We start from the raw sequence: 22,186 nt of genomic DNA on the forward strand, positions 1-22,186 counted from the left end.
CAATTAAGGATTGTCCCCATGATTTTGGTGTTGGTGTGTTAATGTAGTATTTGTCAGGATTTGACTCTTCACAGTAGCACTTCATTTTCCTAAGCAGCAGCGCCAGAGGTATATCAAATATTCTTTTACTATTAATGTCTTATATGAACAGTCAGGGACATATCTAAGTATAGATTTTATTAGGTACTACTACACAATTTTCAGCAATTAAGGATTGTCCCAATGGTTTTGGTGTTGGTGTGTTAATCTATTTGTCAGGGTTTGACTCTTCACAGCTACAGGAAAGCTCTGCTCTCCTCTTTTACAAAATAAAAAAACAAAACAAATATATAAATCCTATAAAATATAGTTTGTAGCGAGGTCTCGGTACACATTCGAATACTCTCAAGATATAATTTGATAAAATATTTTAATTTTCTTCTTATGAATATATATTTATTATCTAATTTTATAAAAAAGAAAATTCTGAGATTAAAAGTTATGGAATGCGTTTTAAAATATGTGTCAAATAATGAAAAAAATATATAAAAATGAGAACATATGGAGGGTATCCATCGCCCCGATAATTTGCAAATCCTGGATACGTCCCTCTGAACAACCAACTAATTAGCTGACTGCAGTACTCTCAGCTTAGTACGTGAAAAATCAAACAAGTAACTACAATGGTGGTGGCTTCAGGTCTACTAGGCGAAATGAGAGCAAAATATATCCTATTAGTTAGTACACTAAACTCTCTTTGTATGTTCTTTTGCTGTAATATCTAAAGTTTGCTCTAATATCTTCCGACAACTTTTCGATTTATAAAAGTTAATACTACACATTGATCCTATTAGCGGTGTGATTTCCTCTAAATTTCAATTAATTAAATAATTAAAACTCATAAATATAACGCACAAATAATTTATTCATGATCATGCCTCTGGTGTAGTATTCATGCGTTTTGGCCATCAAAAAAAATAAAATTCATACGTTGTATATATGATGAATATGCAAAAAAAAGTGCCAACAAAAATGTTGGTGCGGAGTTGAGCTCTGATACCTCTGCGACAATTAGCAAAAAAGAATATGCAAGAAAAGTGCAGTCAATTTGTAGCTCAAGTATATGCGAATAACGACCCTTGAAACACAAATTTAGTTAATTGTTCCACCTCACACGGGAAAGTTATTGTGTTTTCATATCATGATTTATTAAATATTATGAATTATAAAAAAAAATAATAATTACAGCTTGCAAAATTAAACTTATTTAATTTAAATTATTATCCAAATTTTTGTTTAGATTTCGAAGTTGAAAGTTCAAAATTGAATCAAAAATTAATGGACATACCCTCCCTCTTTTATATTAATTAAATGTCGAGTTTATTTTAATAAAATAAATAATTACGTGCTCTAGAGATGGTTCTCCGAAAATTTGATTTTTTTTGAATTGCAGTTGTGAGGTAAGGTTCCAAGATCGAACCCAATCAAACAATAAATATTACTAATAATTTCCAAAATTAACCATATTCATCCCCCAGCTCGATTCTTAATGTTTTAGATCCAAATCATCATACAAAAACACACCGAAACACACACACATTGCTTGCTGAGATTATTAAAAATAATAATGGAACTGGGGAGATACTCACTAGACCTGAAAAGAAGCCCCAGAAAATCATTCACATCATCCCCACTCTCTAAATCAATCTCCGATGCTTCTACACAAAGCCTCTCCGCCATTCTCAACAACCCCACCGACGCCACGTGGACCGCCTGGTTCTCGTCCCCCGCCGTCTCCCCGCCCGATTTTCTCGCTGTTAACACGACCCGACCCGGGTCCGAACTCACCCGACCCGACTTTAAGCCCTACGTTTCTTCCATTTGTGAACAATTCAATAGATTTGAGGATATAAGGAAGCATGGTAGTGAGGAGGATGGTGTGGAATTGGACCGGAGTGGCGGCCAGGGGGAGGCGTTGGTGGCGTGTTTACGAGAAGTGCCTGCATTGTATTTTAAGGAGGATTTTGAGTTGGAGGATGGGGGGACTTTTCGTGCCGCGTGCCCGTTTTCGAGTGTGGGGGAGAATTTGGTGTTGCAGGAGAAGTTGTCGCAGTATTTGGATGTGGTGGAGGTGCATTTAGTTAAGGAGATTGCGTTGCGGTCCAATTCATTTTTCGAGGCGCAGGGGCAGTTGGAAGGGTTGAATTCGAGGATTGTGGAAGGGTCTAGTAGGATTAGGGAATTGAAGGAGACAATTTGGGTTTTGGATTCTGATTTGGTTGATTTGGCGAGACAGGTTCAGGAGCTTAGTTCGAATAAAAGTAATATGTTGGTCTTGCAGCAAAAGTTGCGGTTGATTATGAATGTTAATCATGCTCTATCTGCTCTTAAATTGGTTAGTTACTTTATCTTTCGGTGATGGATTTAGGGCAATGAATAAATGGCTAATACAACCGTGAATTTATCAAAAATCTTATGAATTGGTTACTTTACTAATAAAACTTGCAATATAAAGTCCTAAGAGCATCTCCAACCCAATAGACCCTTAGCTAAAAATAACGAATACATACTATAAATAAAAAAAATATTGAGATTATGTAAAAAAACCTAACTCTAACGGGGCATATCCTTTATATAATTTAACCAACGTCTTGAGGTTGACTATATTTGTCGAACGTTTAGAAACATGCAAGAAGATTCCGCATCATGTGTTATTATATTCAATTAATATATTTTATTTATAACAATCTAAGATAATAATAACATACCATTTTTAAAATATAGCCAATCAGTATATCCAATACCATCGAAGCAGAATGTCTTACATGTTCAGGAAATTTTACATAATCAGTAATTTCTATTATTTTAGCCAACCCCATTGGAGGTTCAAGAGACTATTTCCAAACAATCTACAGGGTTCGGAAATCTGATAGTTGATTTCTTGTATAATTATATTGTTATGTTAGTTATCTTGGTGATTATCTTTTGGACCAGGATATTAAGGAACTATTTTAGCCAACCCCATTGGAGGTTCAAGAGACTATTTCCAAACAATCTACAGGGTTCAGAAATCTGATAGTTGATTTATACTATAATTATATTGTTATGTTAGTTATCTTGGTGATTATCTTTTGGACCAGGATGTTAAGAAACTTGCATTTAGAATTTGATTGTGTCTAGGAAATTATTGTTTAGTGTAAGAAAGACATATTGTTGGCCAAGCAGAACAATGAAACAAAATTGGCCACAAGAGGCCTTCTCTTAAATCCTAGGCCACCAACTGACCACCGCCAATATAGTATTATTAATCCTTTTTTAAAAAATTAAATAAACATGTAATGTTCTACCTGGTGTTTTAAAAATCGGAATTCGGTTTGACCCAGTGACCCTACCGAGTAACTGAGTACTCGGGTTAATAGGGAGTACTCGGTAAGTACTCAGATTAAAAATTAGATGTATTAAAAAATTGTGTTTATAGATTAAAATTATTAATATGTAGATTTTTTAGATTAAAAAATTGTGTTTATCGACTAAAATTATTAATATGTAGATTAAAATTGATATAGATTTTTTAGGATTTAAACGCAATGCTTCAAAATCTCATGGATTTTGGTGGGATTTCAAAAAACTTAAAATACACCGAGAAATCCCACAAAATTCATCATTTTATGAAATCCAAAAAAATCCATCAGCATTTGAATACCATCAGATTTTAATGGATTTTAAACAATCCCAATTGAATACTATTGTATTTTTAAGCATAATTTAAAATCTTAATTGGATACCACCAGATTTTTTAGCATAATTTAAAATCCCAATCGAATACCCCAAAATTTTAATGGATTTTAAACAATCCTAATTGAATACCCTCAGATTTCATGAATGAAAAAAAATCCTTTAAAATCCTAATTGAATACACCCCTAAGTATGTATTACAAATTAATGTTAGTTTTGTAATTATTTGATCTTATCCCTTAAATTGCATAAATATCCCCCTGCATTCACATTAAACATCCCCAGTACTCACTTAGGTGAATACGTACTTAAGAGCATCAACCTCTTATATTAATATAAGGCTTTCAATGAAACTGACAACCCTGAATAGGTCCTGTGATTTGTTTTTGCACAGTCACATGATTCGTAGCTTTGATGATAGCAAAAAATAAATTTGTTTGTAACATTTTGTGCAATTGAAGATTTGGAAAGGCAACATGCTTAACTTTTAGGTTCTTAAACCTTTATAACGGTCGTCCTGCATAACAAGCTTCTCTTTTTTACTCTTAAACATTAAGTCATTGAGAGAAAGATGACTACGTCTTAACGATGATGCTGTGTTAATTATTGGATTTGTTTATAAAAGAGCAAAATTTTTCGTTTCTGTTGCCCCTGTTAATTCTGGGTTCAAACTTAAAACTGATGTGGTCTAAGCAAATATGGTATTTGTATGGTATACTTGTGTGCAGCTGGTTGCATCAGCAGATTGTGCTGGAGCTTTGGACATCACTGATGATTTGCGGCAATTATTGGTACTTGCTAACAAGAATCTTTTGTATTGCTTCTGTACAGAGATTTCTATATTAGACTGCCATGTGATGCTCTAGTTTTCTCTGATTTTAGGGGACCACACGATGAAGCATTTTTAGTCTTTCAACTATATAAAATTTTTGATCTTCTACAATTTTTTCTTTATTGAAAATCTCGACACTTGTTTTCTGTTGGTGCCATTATAGAGAATTGATGGTAGCCACCACTTTGCAAGTCAATATATAATTATGGGCATCTTATTTATGAAACTTAAACCATAATGATCAAAATGAAGATGAGAGGAAACTAAGGCAGCATGGCCACAGTTTGCATTTAACTCATTCCCTAATCCCAAGGATATCATTCTATTACTAGTTATCCAAATTGAATGTACTAATTACTAATGCAATCCTGAAATTGGGACTTTAGATTGATGTAAAACATTAAAGTATAGAACCTGTATTATCCCCTATCATGTTTGTAGGATGGGGACGAGCTGACTGGTCTGCACTGTTTTCGTCACCTTAGGGATCATGTAAATGGTGCAGTCAATTCGATAAACAGGTTACTTAATTCATGCTTCTCAATTTACTATTCTTATTGGTTTATTATTGATATTCTTTATCTCATTAATTTCAAATCGTGGCATTATATATATATATATATTCCGTGCTTATAGTCTTGCTCTAAAATCTTAATTTTTTATTTTAAAAATGTTGCTGCCAGCTCCCTACCAATTTATTTGTTAAATGTGGTGCACCGCAGCAAATAATAAGATTCTAGCTTTTTAGTAGATGGTGTTGACGGTTGCCAGTTCCCTATAATATTTCAAAGAAATTGATATCTGATCTGAAGGGGTAAGTTACATTTAAAATATCTGTCCAGTACCACACTGCTACTGCATACCAGTGAAAGAAACAATTTAATAATTTAAGATAGCTCCAACTAATGCCAGCATAAACCGGTAATTGCAGTACCAAAGCTTATGCAAGAATCTGACAAGTTAAATATCTACTTATGCAGGACCTATGTTTTTTTCCTAGGCTTATGTGTATCTTCTTAAAAGTAAAAATTGTATAAACATATACTGGTTTGCTGATCGATCCGGTGACTTATCAATACATTCTTGTAGCATTCTTTCAGCAGAATTTATGCGTACATCCATTCAAGATACTCGAGATGCAGATTCTGTAATATTATTGCAAGCAAAAGAAAGGGCAGCATCGCTTACAAATGGAGATGATGATGAGATAAGCATAGTGAGTTATACTGTTCTGTCAGTACTTATTACTTTAAAATGAGTTTAACCGCTAGTTTCTTTGTTTATATCTTAGTCTTGTGGTTTTTAACCACATGATGCTGGACAACATAATTTGGACAAAACATATTTAATATTTTTAAAACACGAAAAAATAAGTTTTTTTTTTGTCAGGCGAAAAAAATGAGTTTAAAGTGGATTAACTGTGGAAAGTTCTCTGCCCTGAAGATTTTCCAATCATGACAACTGATAGTAGATCACACATTAAACCCATAATTAAGAGAATATTTTGATATTTCAGTAGTAAAATTGATAAGCTAATGTGTACAAAGGAAATCACAATTTTTATATAAACCTTGAAAACCCTTATTAATGTATCTTTAAGACTAAAAAATCAAGGTCTCCCACTTTTTCACATTGATCTTCAATGGTGGTGTCGGTATTTGCAATATGCTTTAGTTCAAAGTGTCATGGGCCGATAAATTTGTTTGGGTTTACAAGTTCTATGTCTTTACTGAAATTATCAGATCCTCTTGACAAAACTTCAGTTATTGAGAAATGATCACCATTGTTCCCATTACCAAGTTAGTTTTTATCCTGCAAATATATATATATATATATATGTATATATATATATATATATATATATATATATATATAATGTAAAAGTTGTATAGAGACCACTGTTTCATCGGAGACCGTGGAGATCATATAAGTTTTTTCAATTAAAATGTACAAAATGCATTCTTTCACTAAGCATATTATATAAAGGATTACTACTTTATTGAAAAACATATAAATCATGTATGTTCTATGAGTAGAACATGTTTTGTAACTTGCAAAACATGTTTTGCAGAACAATATGTTTTGCTATATTTTGCTTGCAAAACTTACATAATTTTCAAGATATTTAATGAAGATATTTAATGAAGTGTGGTCTTCCTAGCATATGTTTTATAAGATGATACATTTTGTAATGTTTTTCTCGCAGAACATACATGATCTCCACGATCTCCAATAAAATAGCGGTCTCCATAGAACTTGACCTATATATATATATATATATATATATATATTATGTATATAGGGTCTTGCTCCACTAGAAATAAAGTTAGAATAGAAACTAGAAACAAATTCTAAATCACATTGAACAAAATATTCTAAAACAAAGCTCTTGGCATCATCATCAACCCCTTCTACTATTGTCATCGACCACGATTGTCCTATCGCCGCTTGCCACCATAATCTGCCATTACTAGTGACTATTTACCACCACCACGCACCTAATCTCGTCACTTGCTACCATCACGGACCTCCTACAACTAATTGATCGTATATTTTCTCAATTATGAAAAGAAATTTTGATGCTTTTTACTGCATAAAATAGTGATTAATATTGTATAAACGGGTGATTCTTTCTATAGTTATGAATGTTGTTACAGTTTCTTTTTAAACTATCTTCTCGTTGTCGGTGTTTGTAAAGTTTCGACATCGAAGCCAAATGAAAGCTTACAAATTTTATGAGTGAATTTATGGGAATATTAAGATTATGTAAGGATGACTGTTATAAATCTCTACTAACAAAATCCCGAATGATTTTTTACTATTGTAAGTGATAGCTGCTATTATACTTTCGATTAGTAAGCCTTGGCTTTGGCATCGAGGGCCTCAATCTTGATTTTCATGTGGTAGAGGGTTCAAGCCTCCTTAGAGTCATAGAAAAAATAGGTCAGTCTGTGGACAATTAACAGGTTTGCAGATGGAGCTGCCAATGTAACTTATGGAGCTAACATGATGCAGGTTGAAACTGATAAAGTAGAAGACTCTAATATTCGAGAACAGCTACTTCCTCCTATTATTGGATTGCTTCGAACTGTAAGTATAATCTGTAGCTTTCACATTTTGAACGTTAGTTATGTGGCCAAAATTTTATTATGTGGTATTAATATACAGTGAAAGGCATCATGCTGGTAGTGTTGAAATTTTAGTTGAAAAATCCTAAAAATAATCTGTTAATTGGGAGTGAAAAAGACTAAAACAAAATCAACGAAGATCAAAACGCAAAGATTGAACGTGGTTCACTAACAAAGTGTTAGCTACATCCGCTGGCAGAAGATATATTTTTATTGATCTTGTGGAATTCAGATTAGAGTATGTTGTAGCACACAGGTAGGGTATATAGTTTTAGAGGTTTACACGCTACTCTACTGGACACATACAAAGTAGGCCCATTGATAAACCTAGACGAAACGCTACTCTACTGGACACATACAAAGTGGGCCCATTGATAAACCTCGACGAAAAACTGAACCCAATATGATCAACGATGTATTAGGCCAGGGAGGCCTATATGACATATTCAGATTCAAGGCTGTCTAACATTAATGAGTGAAGGGACTCCCCCTCCCTGCTCACACTCTCTGGGCCAAATATTGCATGTAGCATACTTTGGTTGTGCACGATTTTTTGTAAATCTTCCTTCCATCCCTTTCTGTTAGAAGGCTTACCTTATATTTTGATCCGATAATTGTTACTTAGATAGAAGGGCTTCCTCCTGACCAGCTGGAATCTAGTTTAAGCAAAAACCTTTGTCAAGTTTAATTCTATTTTTACCTGTCCTGAAAATTGGTCCTATGATCCTATAATTGTTCACTCCTGCTGCTAAATCTGTATCTCTGCTTCGTAATTTTTTTTTTTTGAGATATCTGTTTGACCTGCTTTGATAAGTTCTTTTTTGGAAATTTTCATATATTTGATTCTTTGCAGGCGAAACTCCCAAGTGTATTGAGATTTTACCGTGAAACACTTACTGCTGAGATGAAATCTGCAATCAAGGCGGTGGTTGTAGAACTTCTTCCAGTTCTTCTTTGTAGACAATCAGACTTGGTTTATAATCAAGGGGAAAGAGTTGCGGATGCAGATGGTGTGTTAGCCTGAAGTATATTTTATAGTTGCATATAGTTTCTGCTTGCTCTTTCTTTCTTCTCAAAAGGTTGTCTTGATTAAAATTAAGACACACACACACAGATATGATCCAATGAAGCCTTTATCGAGTTTGATTTCCTATCCCCAATATTCTTAATAATTTAATTTGGACATCGTGGGTGAAAGTTGCTCCAACAATTGGCTCGTAGTTATCCACTCTCGACCCAAAAATGGGCTTTCGAGGGAGAGGGACTGTTAAAATATTATATAATCCAATGAAGCCCTCCTTTTCTTACGTCCTAACACCTTGAGATCTTAGGAGAGCTAGTAACTCTTACAAGTACACCCATAATTTTGAATGGGTTGGACATTTTTTGGGGACATCATTTTGTGCTTCTAAACTTTTTTGGAACAGTGGAAGTATTCTTATAATGATTTATTACTGTCATGTTAACAAATGATTTGTTGCATGATATTTTGTATGTATGTCATCTTGGCTAGGCGGGGGCTCATCACTCGCAAGTAAGCTTAAAACCTTGTCATCAGACAACTTTGTTCAGCTTTTGCGGACTTTATTTCGGATTGTATGGGTAATGTATATTCTACTTCTTCCCTTATTTGATAGTCTATCTTTAATAATTTATTTGATATTTGTATCCGGTATCATGTTTGTTAATTAATCGCACAAGTTTCTCTTCCCGTGGTAGATTGATTAGAAGTTGTAGTTTGACTAGCAGTGAGAAGGGTGGGGCATGATACTAATTTGGTCTAAGAGGGACAGTGATGAATGTGAGAGAGTGATTACTAAGTAGGATTGCACGTTAAAATATAGTAGTTATGTGATTTGTGAACCTTGTATTCTTCAATGGAATTCTTAAGTGTCGTCTTAAAATAAATTTAGCCTAGTCTCTTGACTGGAAAGTATACTGTCGAAAGTTAATAAACCGCAAGTGACTTTTAGATGATGTTGGTACAGTCTAAATCCTAAATCCGGACTACGGACTAGGGCCTCAAAGATTGTGATTGTAACCCACTTGAAGTGGATGTCTAAGTGGTGGTATATTATGTGGTACTGAATTAGTCCACCAGATTAGGTAGGGAGCATATGGGCTTTTGAGGTGATGAAGGAAGACAAAAAAGGCATTGAAATTAAATGTATATTAGGAATCGTTCTTCTTCTACTCTCTTCATCTTAGATTTGTGTGCTGCTGTGTGACTGGGATTGAGGTAATGAAACAAGAGAAGCATTGAGTTCATATGCATCCTTAGGGCTCCCCCTCCCCCCTTATGAATTTTTTCTATTGTCCCCATATTAGGTCTGCATCTTGGTGTGCATCATAAGAGCTGGCATATTTTTTGGGTCGTATCCCTTTTTTCTTCATTACTGGTTACACCTGAACAATCTAGTAATGCATGATTTGGTTATATGTAAGCTAAAATCTTGTTAGCATCTCTAGCTACTGTCAGTCTCATGGTATGAAGTAACATGATTTTTTTCTTTTAGTGATTGCAGGCACACTTGGTGCGGGCTGATGAAGTGAAAAAAGTCATTGAATGTATTATGTGCAATCTCGATGGTCACTATGCTGCTGACTCAGTTGCTGCTGCAATTGCTGTCGGTACTGCAACTTCAGAAGCATCTCAAGAAACTGATGCTCAAGTTTCTCCCTTCCTCTCCTATTCTCTTCACAGAAATACTGCAATGTCTCCTTCAAACCAAGGGAGGGGAAATGATGCAAATTATCCATTAAATATATCAAGAAATTTCCGGTAATGTGTTCTCAGTAACTGAATGTATACTTTTCAGTTGTCATTTTTTGTGTTTATAGGCTCACTAAGTCACTATAGAAGTTAACATTCTGTCGAAGTTGTGGTTGATATTAATTTTCTTCATACAGTTAAGTAGCATAGCATATTTGGTTGCCGTAAAACTTGTACATCCAGGAAGTATGAATTTGGGCACTCTCTGTCAGGTGGGAACTCATACTTCCCGGAAAGTTCTACTTCCCTTGTATATACTAAGCAAACAACCTTAATAATAGTCACTTCACAGGAACTTCAACTTTCCGGGTATTTGTATGCTAACTAAACAATCACTTCGTCTGTCCTAAGCACTCTTTATTCTGGAAGTTGGTTACTTAACTGTCATTATATTTTAAATTAGGCTGGATCAAAGTTTGTTGAAGACCTAGAAGGGCAGCCAGTTTAGGCAATTTTCAATATTGTTCAATCATTTTGGTCCTCTTATGTCTAAAGTATGGAGGTAGCTAATCAACTACATTGTAGTTGTAGTTACTGAATAACTATCTGAACAAAGTAATGCAGTGTATAACATCAGAAGGCAAGTTTTTGTTATGTCATTATTTGTTTAAACTTGTCCTGTATGTTTCTGTTTTTCTGCAGTGATTTCATTGGTTTGAAAAGTTTAATCACAAATTCTCTCCATTTGCGGCGATTAATGTTTTTGATTAAAATAGGAGAATCATATGAAATCAGAAATGTTCATTTTCTTTCAATTATGTTCAGTTATCTAGTGAAGTATATGGTAGCTAATTAGTTGCTATTTGTGGATATGCCTTCATCTCTATACTATCTTTACTCTGTCAGACCTTGAAAAATGACTAGGTGTCTAGTTAATCTATTTTTCATCTTCAGACTTTAGTTTCTAGGTGGTCATTCTCAGATAGTGGATTAGGTCATTAATATTAATAGATTACGTCACTAATTTAGTCCTAGGCTTTGGCCAACGTGTATTAAAAATTTCCATTGAACTATAGCCTTAAACTATAGCCTTACGGCTTACACTGATGGTGAACTTTAATATTTTGCTAGGCTAGGTGATACTTCGCATGAACGATTGGTGTTACCTCAAATGTCTAGAATCACAAAATCTACCTCCCCTGTGGTGCATTGCCTCGGTTTTATCTGAAGTCCCCTTTTGGACCTTGACTAAGAAAATGGATAGTTTGAGGAGCGGAGTATTGGACCCCTTTATGGTCCAACAGAGTGTGAAGTGATAAATTTAAGGGGCCTTGTCGAACAATTGTCTGCTTAGTTCTTATCATTTCTTGGATATGAATATGAGAATGGTTTATGTCGTTAAAGCAGAATAATTAATATTGATCTTAATATGCTTGGAAATCCATTTCCATAATAAAACTCCACATACTTGGTGAATTTCCAATATTTGTATAACTTTATCGTTCGTGTTTCTCCTCAGAGCCGATGTTTTGAGAGAAAACATGGAAGCTGTCTTTGCTGCTTGTGATGTGGGACATGCAAAATGGGCCAAGATCCTTGGTGTTCGTGCAGTTCTTCATTCCAAGTTGAGGTTGCAAGAGTTTTTAAGTATTCACAAGCTCACTCAGGATTTTATTACTGCAACGGAGATGGTATCTTTTGTTCATTAGCAGTACTTGTGTGTTTATTTCTTTCTTTCCGCATTCCACTAAAAATTTCTTTCTCTATATTGCTTGTTCTTTTCATATTATGCTAACACAACAGATTGGTGGAAGGTCGGCTTATAGCATTCGTGGAACAATGCAATCACAGACCAAAGCCTTTGTGGATTTTCATCATAATTATCGAGTTAGTTTTCTGTTATTTTTTTTAATGAGATAGAATGTAATAATGTTCTATTCTTGGAAGAACAGCCAATTTATATTAGCTAGTTAAACAACTTCTTTTGGTTTTGTAGATGGATAAAATAAAAGCAGTACTTGACCAGGAGACGTGGGTGGAGGCAGATGTTCATGATGAATTCCAAAGAATCGCGGCTTCACTGTATATTGAGGAGCCTGTTGATGACGGAAATGCGGATGATACATATAATAGTCTTGCAGGAGGCAAAAATGAATCAGTCTCTAGCAATAGTGTTTCTGTAATGGCAGACAGCCAAGTAGCAGATTCTGTTAAGCCCATTGACAGGACTGACTCTATCGAAGTATCTCCAGATATGACAACACAAATAACTCTTTCATCCTCAACTAGACCAACAGACAGTAATAGCAGTGATGTAAGATTATCAGCCCAAAGAAACGGTGCTACTCGGACGATTTCTTTTAGAGGTGTTCACTATCACATGGTAAACTGGTAAGTTTTTGCCATTGCTCCTATTAACATTAAATTCTCAAATGTTCCTTTATTTTAATTATATGACGTTTTTTAGCTGCCTATGTTTCCTCTGAAAGCACATGCTCTTGTCTTTAATAATTTTAGTCCCGATTAATCTGATAATTGCTAAACTTGCCTTTAAAGCAAAATACTGCTAATCCTAATTCCCTATGTCTCCAGTCTCTTGTTTCTGGAGATGCAAACCATTTTAATGTGTGGATCAATGTGATCTGACTATCAATCCAGTCCATTTAAATTATGTATCCAGAACCATACTTATATAGGCAAGCCAAGGCGCAGTGAACCTTCTAGACGAGAAGCCTGTTTGGGAATAATATAAATTAGTGGCCTAAAGTTATTTCTGGCTTTAAGCTTAAAACTGTGTTCGTGTAATTAATCAGAATGTACTTAAAAGTTAGAGATAAGACTTAGGGTTGTTTAAGAGTGCTGTTAAAAATTGTTGTGCTTTCCGTGCTTTGTTGTAGAAATCAGATAATTGTTTGGTAATTGTTTTGATATTTGCTTATTTTGAGTTATAATATATAAAAAAAATGTTTTTGGTGAGGTTTGATTGTGAAATCTGTGACAGCTTCCCGCAAAAGCTAAAAAACAACTTTTTTCAAATGCATGGGAGGAGCTGATTTTTGCAGCTTTTTAGCTAAAAGCTGCTTTTAGATTTATCAAACAATTTTCACCTGCTTTTTAGCAAAAAGGTGCTGTTGCTGTCTGCAACAGCAATGCCAAACAGGACCTTAAAGCGGAGGTATTTTTTTGAATTAATTTTTTTTTTTACTTTTTTTCTCAATACAAGTTCAGTTTTTGTATTTTTATTCAATATTTTTTTTGAATAAACATTATAAAACTATACTCCCTCTCTCCCATCAAGTTTACGTTCACTATTTGCATGCATTTTGAGGCTCCTATAAAGTATAGTTTCATAATGTTTTTTTAATTTTATTTATTTTTTGAATAGAAGTTTAAATGCCAAGCTTTTATCCAGTTAAAAAATTTAAAAAAAATATTATGGAACTATACTTTATAGGAGCCTCAAAATGCGTGCCAGAAAGTAAAAGGGATGATCAAAGTGGGACGGATGGAGTAATATTTAAGTTAACATAACAGGAATAGCCGTGTAGGTTAGTGCAGTATAAAATTTTAATGAATATAAAGTTAAAAGGGTGAACTTAAAAATTAAATTGTGGATATATCAAACATTTATATTACCATAACCTATAGTATCATAAAACAAAGTATTAACTAAAATTTAGTACTTTAGGTGACAATTGAATTGATTTAATTTATTTAAAAAGTATAGATTAATTGTATTTCTTAAATTTCTAATGGAATTTTATTTACTAATGAAGAAAATAAAAATAAATAATTAAATACTGTTAATTACCAAATTTTGGTATTTTGTATTTTAGTAATGGAACTGAAAAAATGTTTTGGGTAAGTAATAAAGATATTAATAAAGAGAATAGATGATAGGGTATTTATCAAAAATACTGTTCTTTGTAAGTTTATTTGCAATTTTACCATCTTCTAGAAATATTTGAGAAAACCCTTTCAACTTAATGCAACTAAATGCAACTTCTGTCTTCTGGTTTGTTTTTAGTTGATTTTCTTTTTTGGTTACTTTTGTGAAATTAATACCGGGCCCTGCAGGGGCACTCATCTTTGCGACCTTTGCAACCGGTTGCAACTTATTATGCAATTAAATATAATTTCAACAGTTTTTTTTAAGTTGCGTTTGTGGTTGATACTAGGTGCATTTTAATGGGTTTCAGTTATTTATAAAGAGTACATAAATTATTATTATTATTAGTAATAAGTAGTATAGAGTTCTTTGAACAATTTTAGCAGGATTGGTAGTAGTTTTAATATTTTGATTAATATTATAAAGAAATAAAAGTAAATAAATTTTGGTCTGGTTGGAGATCTAATAGTTTATTAATATTATGAGTAAATAAAAATAAATAAATTATGATAATTAAATTTTGGTTTGTATCGCGTGTCCCACTGAAAGAGGGTATCACTTATTGATAAAGAGTATAGATGCGTGATGAGAGTAGGCTTGATTAAAACTGTATGTATGTATAGTGAGTGTATAACGGATATATTTATGTATTGATAAATGGTTGTTTGAACTTGATATATCTATTCAGTAAATAATATATATGGGAATTGGAACTTTTGTTGTGAGAAACCAAGTATATAAAAATATATATGTAATTATTGTCTTATTATTATTATTATTATTATTATTATTATTATTATTATTATTATTATTATTATTATTATTATTATTATTATTATTATTATTATTATTATTATTATTATTATTATTATTTGTTGCATAGTCAACCCCTAGACCCTAGTCGCTCAACCGGATCTCTGTCAACATGACTCTACGTACCGCTGACAACCATGATGCCTAATTAAATCAATGGACACCTGGTCAACACTTTTGAGCACCCAGAGTTGACCAGGCGTCACAATTAAAAGCAAGGCGGGATATAATTCTCCCTATAATATTAATTTATGCCTGGGTTGTGCCTTGACAAGTATACGTGGAAGCATCATTTCACCACCTCAAATGTGATATTATTTTACGTGGTAATCTGGAAGGTATGACTTCCTTTTATTTTTCTTTTTCTTTCAGTGGCTTATTCGTGCTGAAGATGCTGTCAGAGTACATTGATACAAATAATTCTTTGCCTGCATTGTCTTCTGAAGTTGTGCTACGTGTTGTCGAGCTTTTAAAATTCTTTAACACAAGGACTTGCCAACTTGTCCTTGGTGCTGGAGCCATGCAGGTAAGATTGGTTATTTGCCTTGTGAGTCGTGCTTAATAATAACATATTTTAAGGGCTATGATAGCTGTTAGAAAATGATATCATTTGAACATGTTTGTTCTGTTATTTATCTTTTAGATAGACTCATTGATGACATCAATTTTCAGGCAATTGTTTTGTCTTTCATCTACTGGTCCCTTTTTAATGTTGCTCATTGGAATATGTGTTTTTTGTATGCGTTACGTGTAATCTCCTTTCAGAAGCAGGTTTTAGTGATTAAGCAAGATTGTAAATTATGTGATTCTTTTGAAGTGACTGACTATAACAATCTTACATATTTGAAAATATAGTACTTTGTATATATCCGTTGGATCTTTCTACCTGGTAATATATTAATTTAAAGAGGCACTGTGTTGTTTTCTACCATTTTAATTATTTTTTAAGTGTTAATTGCAATCAATGCTCCGCTTTGGATTTATTGGATGTTTTTGGTTTTGCAGGTATCTGGTTTAAGGTCTATTAATTCCAAACACTTGGCTCTAGCGAGTCAGGTTATCAGCTTTACTTATGCCATTATACCTGGTAGGTGATGTATTAATTCTCAAGAATTTTATTATTTGTTTGGTGGAGTATTATTTGGTGAGTTGGACTATGTTATTCCTAGCTTTTTATAACGATCATCAGTGCTCTTACTGACTAATAGATTGTTTCCTATTTGTTCTAATAGGCAGGTATTTTCTTTTATATGTAAATTCAGCATGTACCATATGCGCACTTGTACAGGATTCTGTATATGTGCTTACATGTGGAATACCCGTCCGTGACTACCAAAAGAGCTGGCCAGTGCTTGAGTTGATGGTTTTCTGCATTCAAAATCTTAAGTTACTATGAGAAGGGATTAAAACGGTGCTCCTAGAACTACTTGCTAGAACTACAGATTTCTGAGAGTATCACAAGCCTGTACAGTGTTTCATTTGAGTTTAAGTTTTGTAATATAAACTGATAATCCACACCAAAGATTGGGAAGGACTAGGACTGGTGCTAGGACTTGCACTGAGAATGATTTTAGTTAATAGAAAAGTGATAATCTGCACCAAAAGTTGATAAGTTTGGACTGATTTATCAGCATAAGTTGTTTATTTCATCATAATCACCAAACCAGAAGTCAAGAAAAGTAGGCTGGGGAAGCAGAGAGAGAATATTTGGCTAGTGACCGACTATGTTGATGTTTTCAATGGAAAACAATGCCTCCTCTTTCAGCGGTTGGATATTGTATCTGGGCTTATACGTGTTACTGGTTCAAGTCCACAGACCACTGACTTTCTGAGTAGAGTTTAGTATAGAAGTATCGGAGTTAATACATTAACGTGTGTCAATGATAATAATCATTATAAATCCTGTAACATCCTTTTAGTCCTCCAGCGCTGTGAAGTCATGAGTTTGTGGGTCTCTTTGTTAAAGTTATCCAATCTCTTGTTGGCAACGGTAAAAAGCAGGAGCTTGTTGCCACATTTTTTGAGAAGGGATTGACCAGGTCTGTCTTATTTTTTATACAGTTGGCCCCAATTATTAACAACCAACTTTAATACATCCATTAGTGTATTTAATCCATGTTAGGTATGTCTGCTGGTTGGCTCCCCCACCTTTCTTCTAATCAATTAATCAATGATTATGAGCTTTGAAATAAGAAGTTCAGATGATATAGTAGTTTGAGAAAGTTCATCCGATTATTTGTTTGTTAGAAAATATGTTGGACTTCTGGTGCTATGCTAGTATTTGTATATCTAGAGAGGAAATTTACATTCTCATCAAACTTGTAATGTAGAGGATTCTTGAAGTGTAGTGTGTATACTTTTCTAGTTTGGTACTTTGAACAATGTAGTGGTCCATCACTTTCTGATCAGATACTTTTGCCTTATTGTTGTGTATAAATCCAAGAAATCAGGAGGATTTTGTTCTACAAAGTGCCTGAGACACGACAGCCATTACTACTGAAAGAGATAGACCGTGTAGAGCATGTAAGTTTGTCAGAGCAGTTGCAACTCTTTTTAAAGAAATATTATGCGTCAGCCTTAAAATTACATGCTGACTTTAGAATTTTGGTTAAATTTATTTAGCATATTTTTCTTTATAGGATTATAAGGGTCATCGAGATGAGATACATAAGAAGCTTGTACAAATAATGAGAGAAAGGTTGTTATATCATCTCCGTGGTCTGCCACAAATTGTTGACAGTTGGAACAGAACGGAAGATACTGATCCACAGCCAAGTAATTTTGCTCGGTCCGTTACAAAGGTGACTGCTATATCAACTTTGTAATTTGTGGATTCTGTCATGCATTTCCTTGTCAATCCTTAGCCAGAGTCTTTGCTTACCTCTGTACAGTTTGACAATTTGAGAATTTTATTTTCTTTGTTCCACTAAAACTTCCTTTTCCATATAAAAAGATGGGAATGGTTTTGATTATGTCATCAGTATTGGTGGCTCCAATGATTTATTTTATTCTTTGAAAATTAAATATGCCAGATTAAGTGAATTTTTTTTTTTTCAGAATATCCTCCTTTTGTTAAAGTTGAATACAATATAGTCATGGCGATGACTTTATTGTGTTGTAAAGTATCCCGTAAAACCCTGGTTGCTACACGTATACAAACATCTTTCCTGAAATGAAATCCAGGCTCATTGTTATGGTATAATATTAAAATAATTTGCATGTTCTGCTCTTTTTTTTAATGGAGACCGAAGTTGATGGATAATAAATACAGCTGATATGTCCTTATTATAAACATCTGTTTTATTGAGTTAGATAAAAAAGCTTACTTGGGCTGTAGCTTTTTCTCTATGTTGCAACTTGTCATTGTATAATTGCTGCTTTACCTGTTTATTATTTCCTAATACGTGAACTTCATGGAATATTTGCAGGAAGTTGGCTATCTTCAACGTGTCCTTTCACGAACTTTGCATGATGCGGATGTTCAAGCCATATTTCGGTAATGCTACGAAATATACATTATCATGTGATCATGTATTCATGTGTGCTTAACGGGAAGGATCCTCTGTTTTAAAATAAATCGAATTTACAAAGTAATTGGACTTATATTCTAAGATAATTTGACTTGTGAATGAGTCCATTCGTCGATTTGAGCTAGTTAACTGTCATGATCTCAAGGTCCTGTAAGAGTTTTTTGTGTATATTTTTGGTGTTTTCAAGGTCTTAAATGATAGTTAGTAGCGAATAAGCAGTAAAGTAACAGAGTATAGCGGAGATAAGAGATAGATTCAAAGAGATTAAGAGAAAAGGAAGAGAAAGGAGAGAGAAATGGAGAGATTGAGCTGAAAGTGAGTTAAGAGTGTAAGAAACCTGGAGAGAGAAAGATAGAATCACTTATAAAGAGAGAAAGAGAAGTTTGCTGTAAATGACTTTGCTTTTCATGTCATTGCATCAATTGAAATTACAAGACTGAAGCATTAATAGAACTCTACTACTGCGACTACAGTGAAACGACACTATTCCTGACATTATCAGAATCACTACATATTGGGATAGTACATATTTCGGTTGTCAAGTCTAGAATTATTGACCATATGTTCTGTGTTGGCTTTTCTTCTGCAGAAATTAGAACTCTTCGTACTGACTATTATCAGATAGATATTTTAGGGATCTGTCCACTTAAAAATTGTTCAAAGAGCTTTAGTTAATCAACGATTGTTAGAGTCAATACTCCAGTGAAATCTGACAACCAATCCATCATGTTTGTTTATGTATATATTTTCTAGTGTATCATGTTATATACCCAGCTTATCTTTTAGTATTGTTCAGAAGAAAAATATAGTCAGAATTACGTAGTAGGCTGATAGCAGGAGTCTGCCTTAAGGTATTTCATGGGTCGGAATTACAGAGAAATAGAGATAGAAGTTGCTCGCTAATGGTCTCAATAGCTTTAAGTCTATATGCCTCTACTGCAACTTTGTGAGTATTTTAGCACTTTAATTAATATTCAATACCCATACTAATTTTTATTACTGCTATTTCTTCTTCCAAGCCACAGACTTGTAAAAGATGCCAAATTATTGTGTTTCATCATGTAAAAGTCACTACAATATTTATCTCAACTCTAGGGGAGAAACAAGAAAAAAACCAAAATTTATATGAAGTTACTGATGATGGCCAAAATTTAAAATAAGTAAATATTGATCTTCGTTGCTAAGTGGCATTTGTAGCAGTTTTTCCTTTGTTGCTGCATACAGATTTTTAAGTTTGAAATAGAAAAGTTTGCTGTAAGAGATTGGCCTGTGGTGTTTCATATGCAGGCAAGTGGTTGTAATCTTCCACACTGAAATTTCTGAAGCATGTTCTAGATTAGAGATTAGCACATCTCAAGCCAAAAATAGGTACACTATCTGTTGCTTACTTACTTTTTCACTTGTTTTGAAGTTGCAAGTATCATTATTAAGTTATGTCATTCTCTGGTTTGTGTGCTGCTTTCCGTGCCAGGATGTACTGTGATCTTCAGCACGTTCTTGGATGCATTAGATCACTGCCTTCTGATGATCTGAATAATTCTGAGACTCCAAACTGGGGAATGCTTGATGAATTTGTTGTACAAAGATTTGGTGGCGAAGATGGTCAATAGAATTTAATGTATAGCTGTACACTGGTTAATATCTCTGACTAATCATTTTTCACAGAGATGTATTACTATTGGAGAAGCAGGCTTTAGCATGTCATGAAGGTACGGAGCTATTATATTTTTAGCATAGTTTGTGTGATTGTTAATTGCCAAAATGTGCTTTTTTACATTATGGATAATGAGAAGAACAAATCTAAATATGAAACAAGAGAAAACTAAAAAGGACAGAGAAGCTAATTTTGCTTTAGAAAGTACTGGTGTTATGTATATATTATCCAGGACAAGTACTCGTGTAAGCAGAAAGTTTGGTCCTTATTTCCTTAACAGAGCTGTTGTGTGTTGGTAAGGACTGGCATGAGTTACTGCTGAAATTAACTTTAACTATACTGGAGAACCTCTGACAGATAATATTGATCTGTAACTACTTAACTAGAATTAATTCTGGAAATTCGTAGGTCGTGATAAATTCTTAATGTGCTTATTGCATGCTCTTTATTTATCATCCACTCCCTCTGTCATTTTGACTTTTTGCACGTATTTTAAGGTGTAAAAAAGTATAACTTACTTATTTCTTTTTAAAATTTTCTTTTTTTGAAACAAACTAATAGTAAACTTTTATTTAAAGAAAGAAATTTTGAAAAATAATTTATGGAGCTATCTTTTCTATGAATCTTAATAATACTTGCAAAAAGTCGAAGTGACTATTAATCTTAGACGGAGGGAGTAGTAATACTAATTAGTGTTTAGCTTGTGCTATTTATCTACTTATTGGATGTAATTTTAAAGGATGCCTTGAAGAGAAACTTTGCGAAAGCATGTGCTTTCGCAAAGTTTGTGAATATGAGATATTTACCGGTTACCATCTATACTATTTCAGGTGTTCAGTTTGTTCAAACGAGGGACTCATTTATGATTTCTTTGGCGGCAGTCCTGTAGGCATACACCAAAAGCGGAAATTGGGTCCTCAATATATAGTTCTTGTGATTGTAGTTTTATAGCACATCTAGGCCTAGTATAATTTGTTTTGGAAAGAACAATTCTGGTGATCTTTTTAAACTTTGCCTATTGTTCTTTTTTATTCTCAGAAGTAGCTCAAACCTTATCATTCTTTAAAAGTGCCTTAAATTCATCAATGAGGTGTTGTGTTTATTTTCAATATTAGTTGACACCTTGAAAAGTAGGCATGTAAGCGAGTCCCCTTCTATTAGAAAATATTCCCCCACACTTTTGACTTGGGCACGTAACTTTAGGTGGGTTGACCGGGTAGTAAAAATTATTATTTTTAATTGATTTTTTATGTGAATTAAAATTTTGATTTCATATTTTTATTCAGAAAAAGAAAATTTGGAAAAAAATGTTTTTAACTATCCGGTCAAAGCACTTAAAAATGTGTGTCAAAAAGTTAAACGTCGTATATTAAAAAATAGAGGGAGTACTAATAAAGCAATCGTTAGTATTGAGCAACTAAATTACAGTTGTCTTGATATATTATTTTCAAATTTACATCAACAAATATATAATTATATCCCAAAATATACAATCATATCATTTATTTTATAATCATAAACCTTCAATTTCGTAAATGATTATAATAATAACTTATTTATAATTAGATTCAGTATTTATATATTCAATGACAAAAAGACATAAATTAAATATATTTACCCAATTTTAACCACTTTTTTTGTAAACTCGGAGTAGTTACTTGAGATATACAAAGTTGGATCATATAAATCATTTCACTGATTAGAAATTAACTATGATATACTATTAATTTTTCATCAATTAATAAGTTAATGTATGTAACAATTTTTCAATCCGTTAGTAATTAAATATGTTTTGCAAGATTGTTGTTTTAAAATATATTTCAATAATTTAGCTAATTAAAAAGTGATACCAATTAGATGTTATTAGCATTATAATTTTAACACATTTGTAGTATTAAAACATTTCAAAATTT

General features: G+C 33.2%; 1 protein-coding gene across 1 annotated transcript; it reads left to right on the plus strand.

The window, feature by feature from the left end:
* The first annotated feature begins 1,449 nt into the window (after positions 1-1,449).
* On the plus strand, positions 1,450-21,359 carry LOC108203711 (vacuolar protein sorting-associated protein 54, chloroplastic). The gene is made up of 19 exons (XM_017372829.2): positions 1,450-2,374; positions 4,443-4,505; positions 4,988-5,067; positions 5,636-5,762; positions 7,562-7,636; positions 8,528-8,684; positions 9,188-9,276; positions 10,200-10,456; positions 11,907-12,078; positions 12,191-12,274; positions 12,384-12,778; positions 15,462-15,615; positions 16,095-16,176; positions 17,533-17,612; positions 17,729-17,890; positions 18,518-18,585; positions 19,907-19,987; positions 20,091-20,328; positions 21,104-21,359. The coding sequence occupies exons 1-18, from the start codon at positions 1,607-1,609 to the stop codon at positions 20,227-20,229; spliced, it is 3,033 nt and encodes a 1,010-aa protein (XP_017228318.2). The 5' UTR covers positions 1,450-1,606; the 3' UTR covers positions 20,230-20,328; positions 21,104-21,359.
* Positions 21,360-22,186: the final 827 nt, after the last annotated feature.

Source organism: Daucus carota, chromosome 1 (genome assembly GCF_001625215.2).
Source record: "Daucus carota subsp. sativus chromosome 1, DH1 v3.0, whole genome shotgun sequence".
In the NCBI taxonomy this organism is placed as follows: Eukaryota; Viridiplantae; Streptophyta; class Magnoliopsida; order Apiales; family Apiaceae; genus Daucus; species Daucus carota.

Bases quoted from the DNA above. Each gene is read 5' to 3' on its own strand.
- LOC108203711 (XM_017372829.2), top strand. From the start codon at position 1,607: ATGGAACTGGGGAGATACTCACTAGACCTGAAAAGAAGCCCCAGAAAA. The intron at 12,779-15,461 runs GTAAGTTTTTGC...TTTTTCTTTCAG, and splicing joins CACTATCACATGGTAAACTG to TGGCTTATTCGTGCTGAAGA. The intron at 17,891-18,517 runs GTGACTGCTATA...GAATATTTGCAG, and splicing joins TTGCTCGGTCCGTTACAAAG to GAAGTTGGCTATCTTCAACG.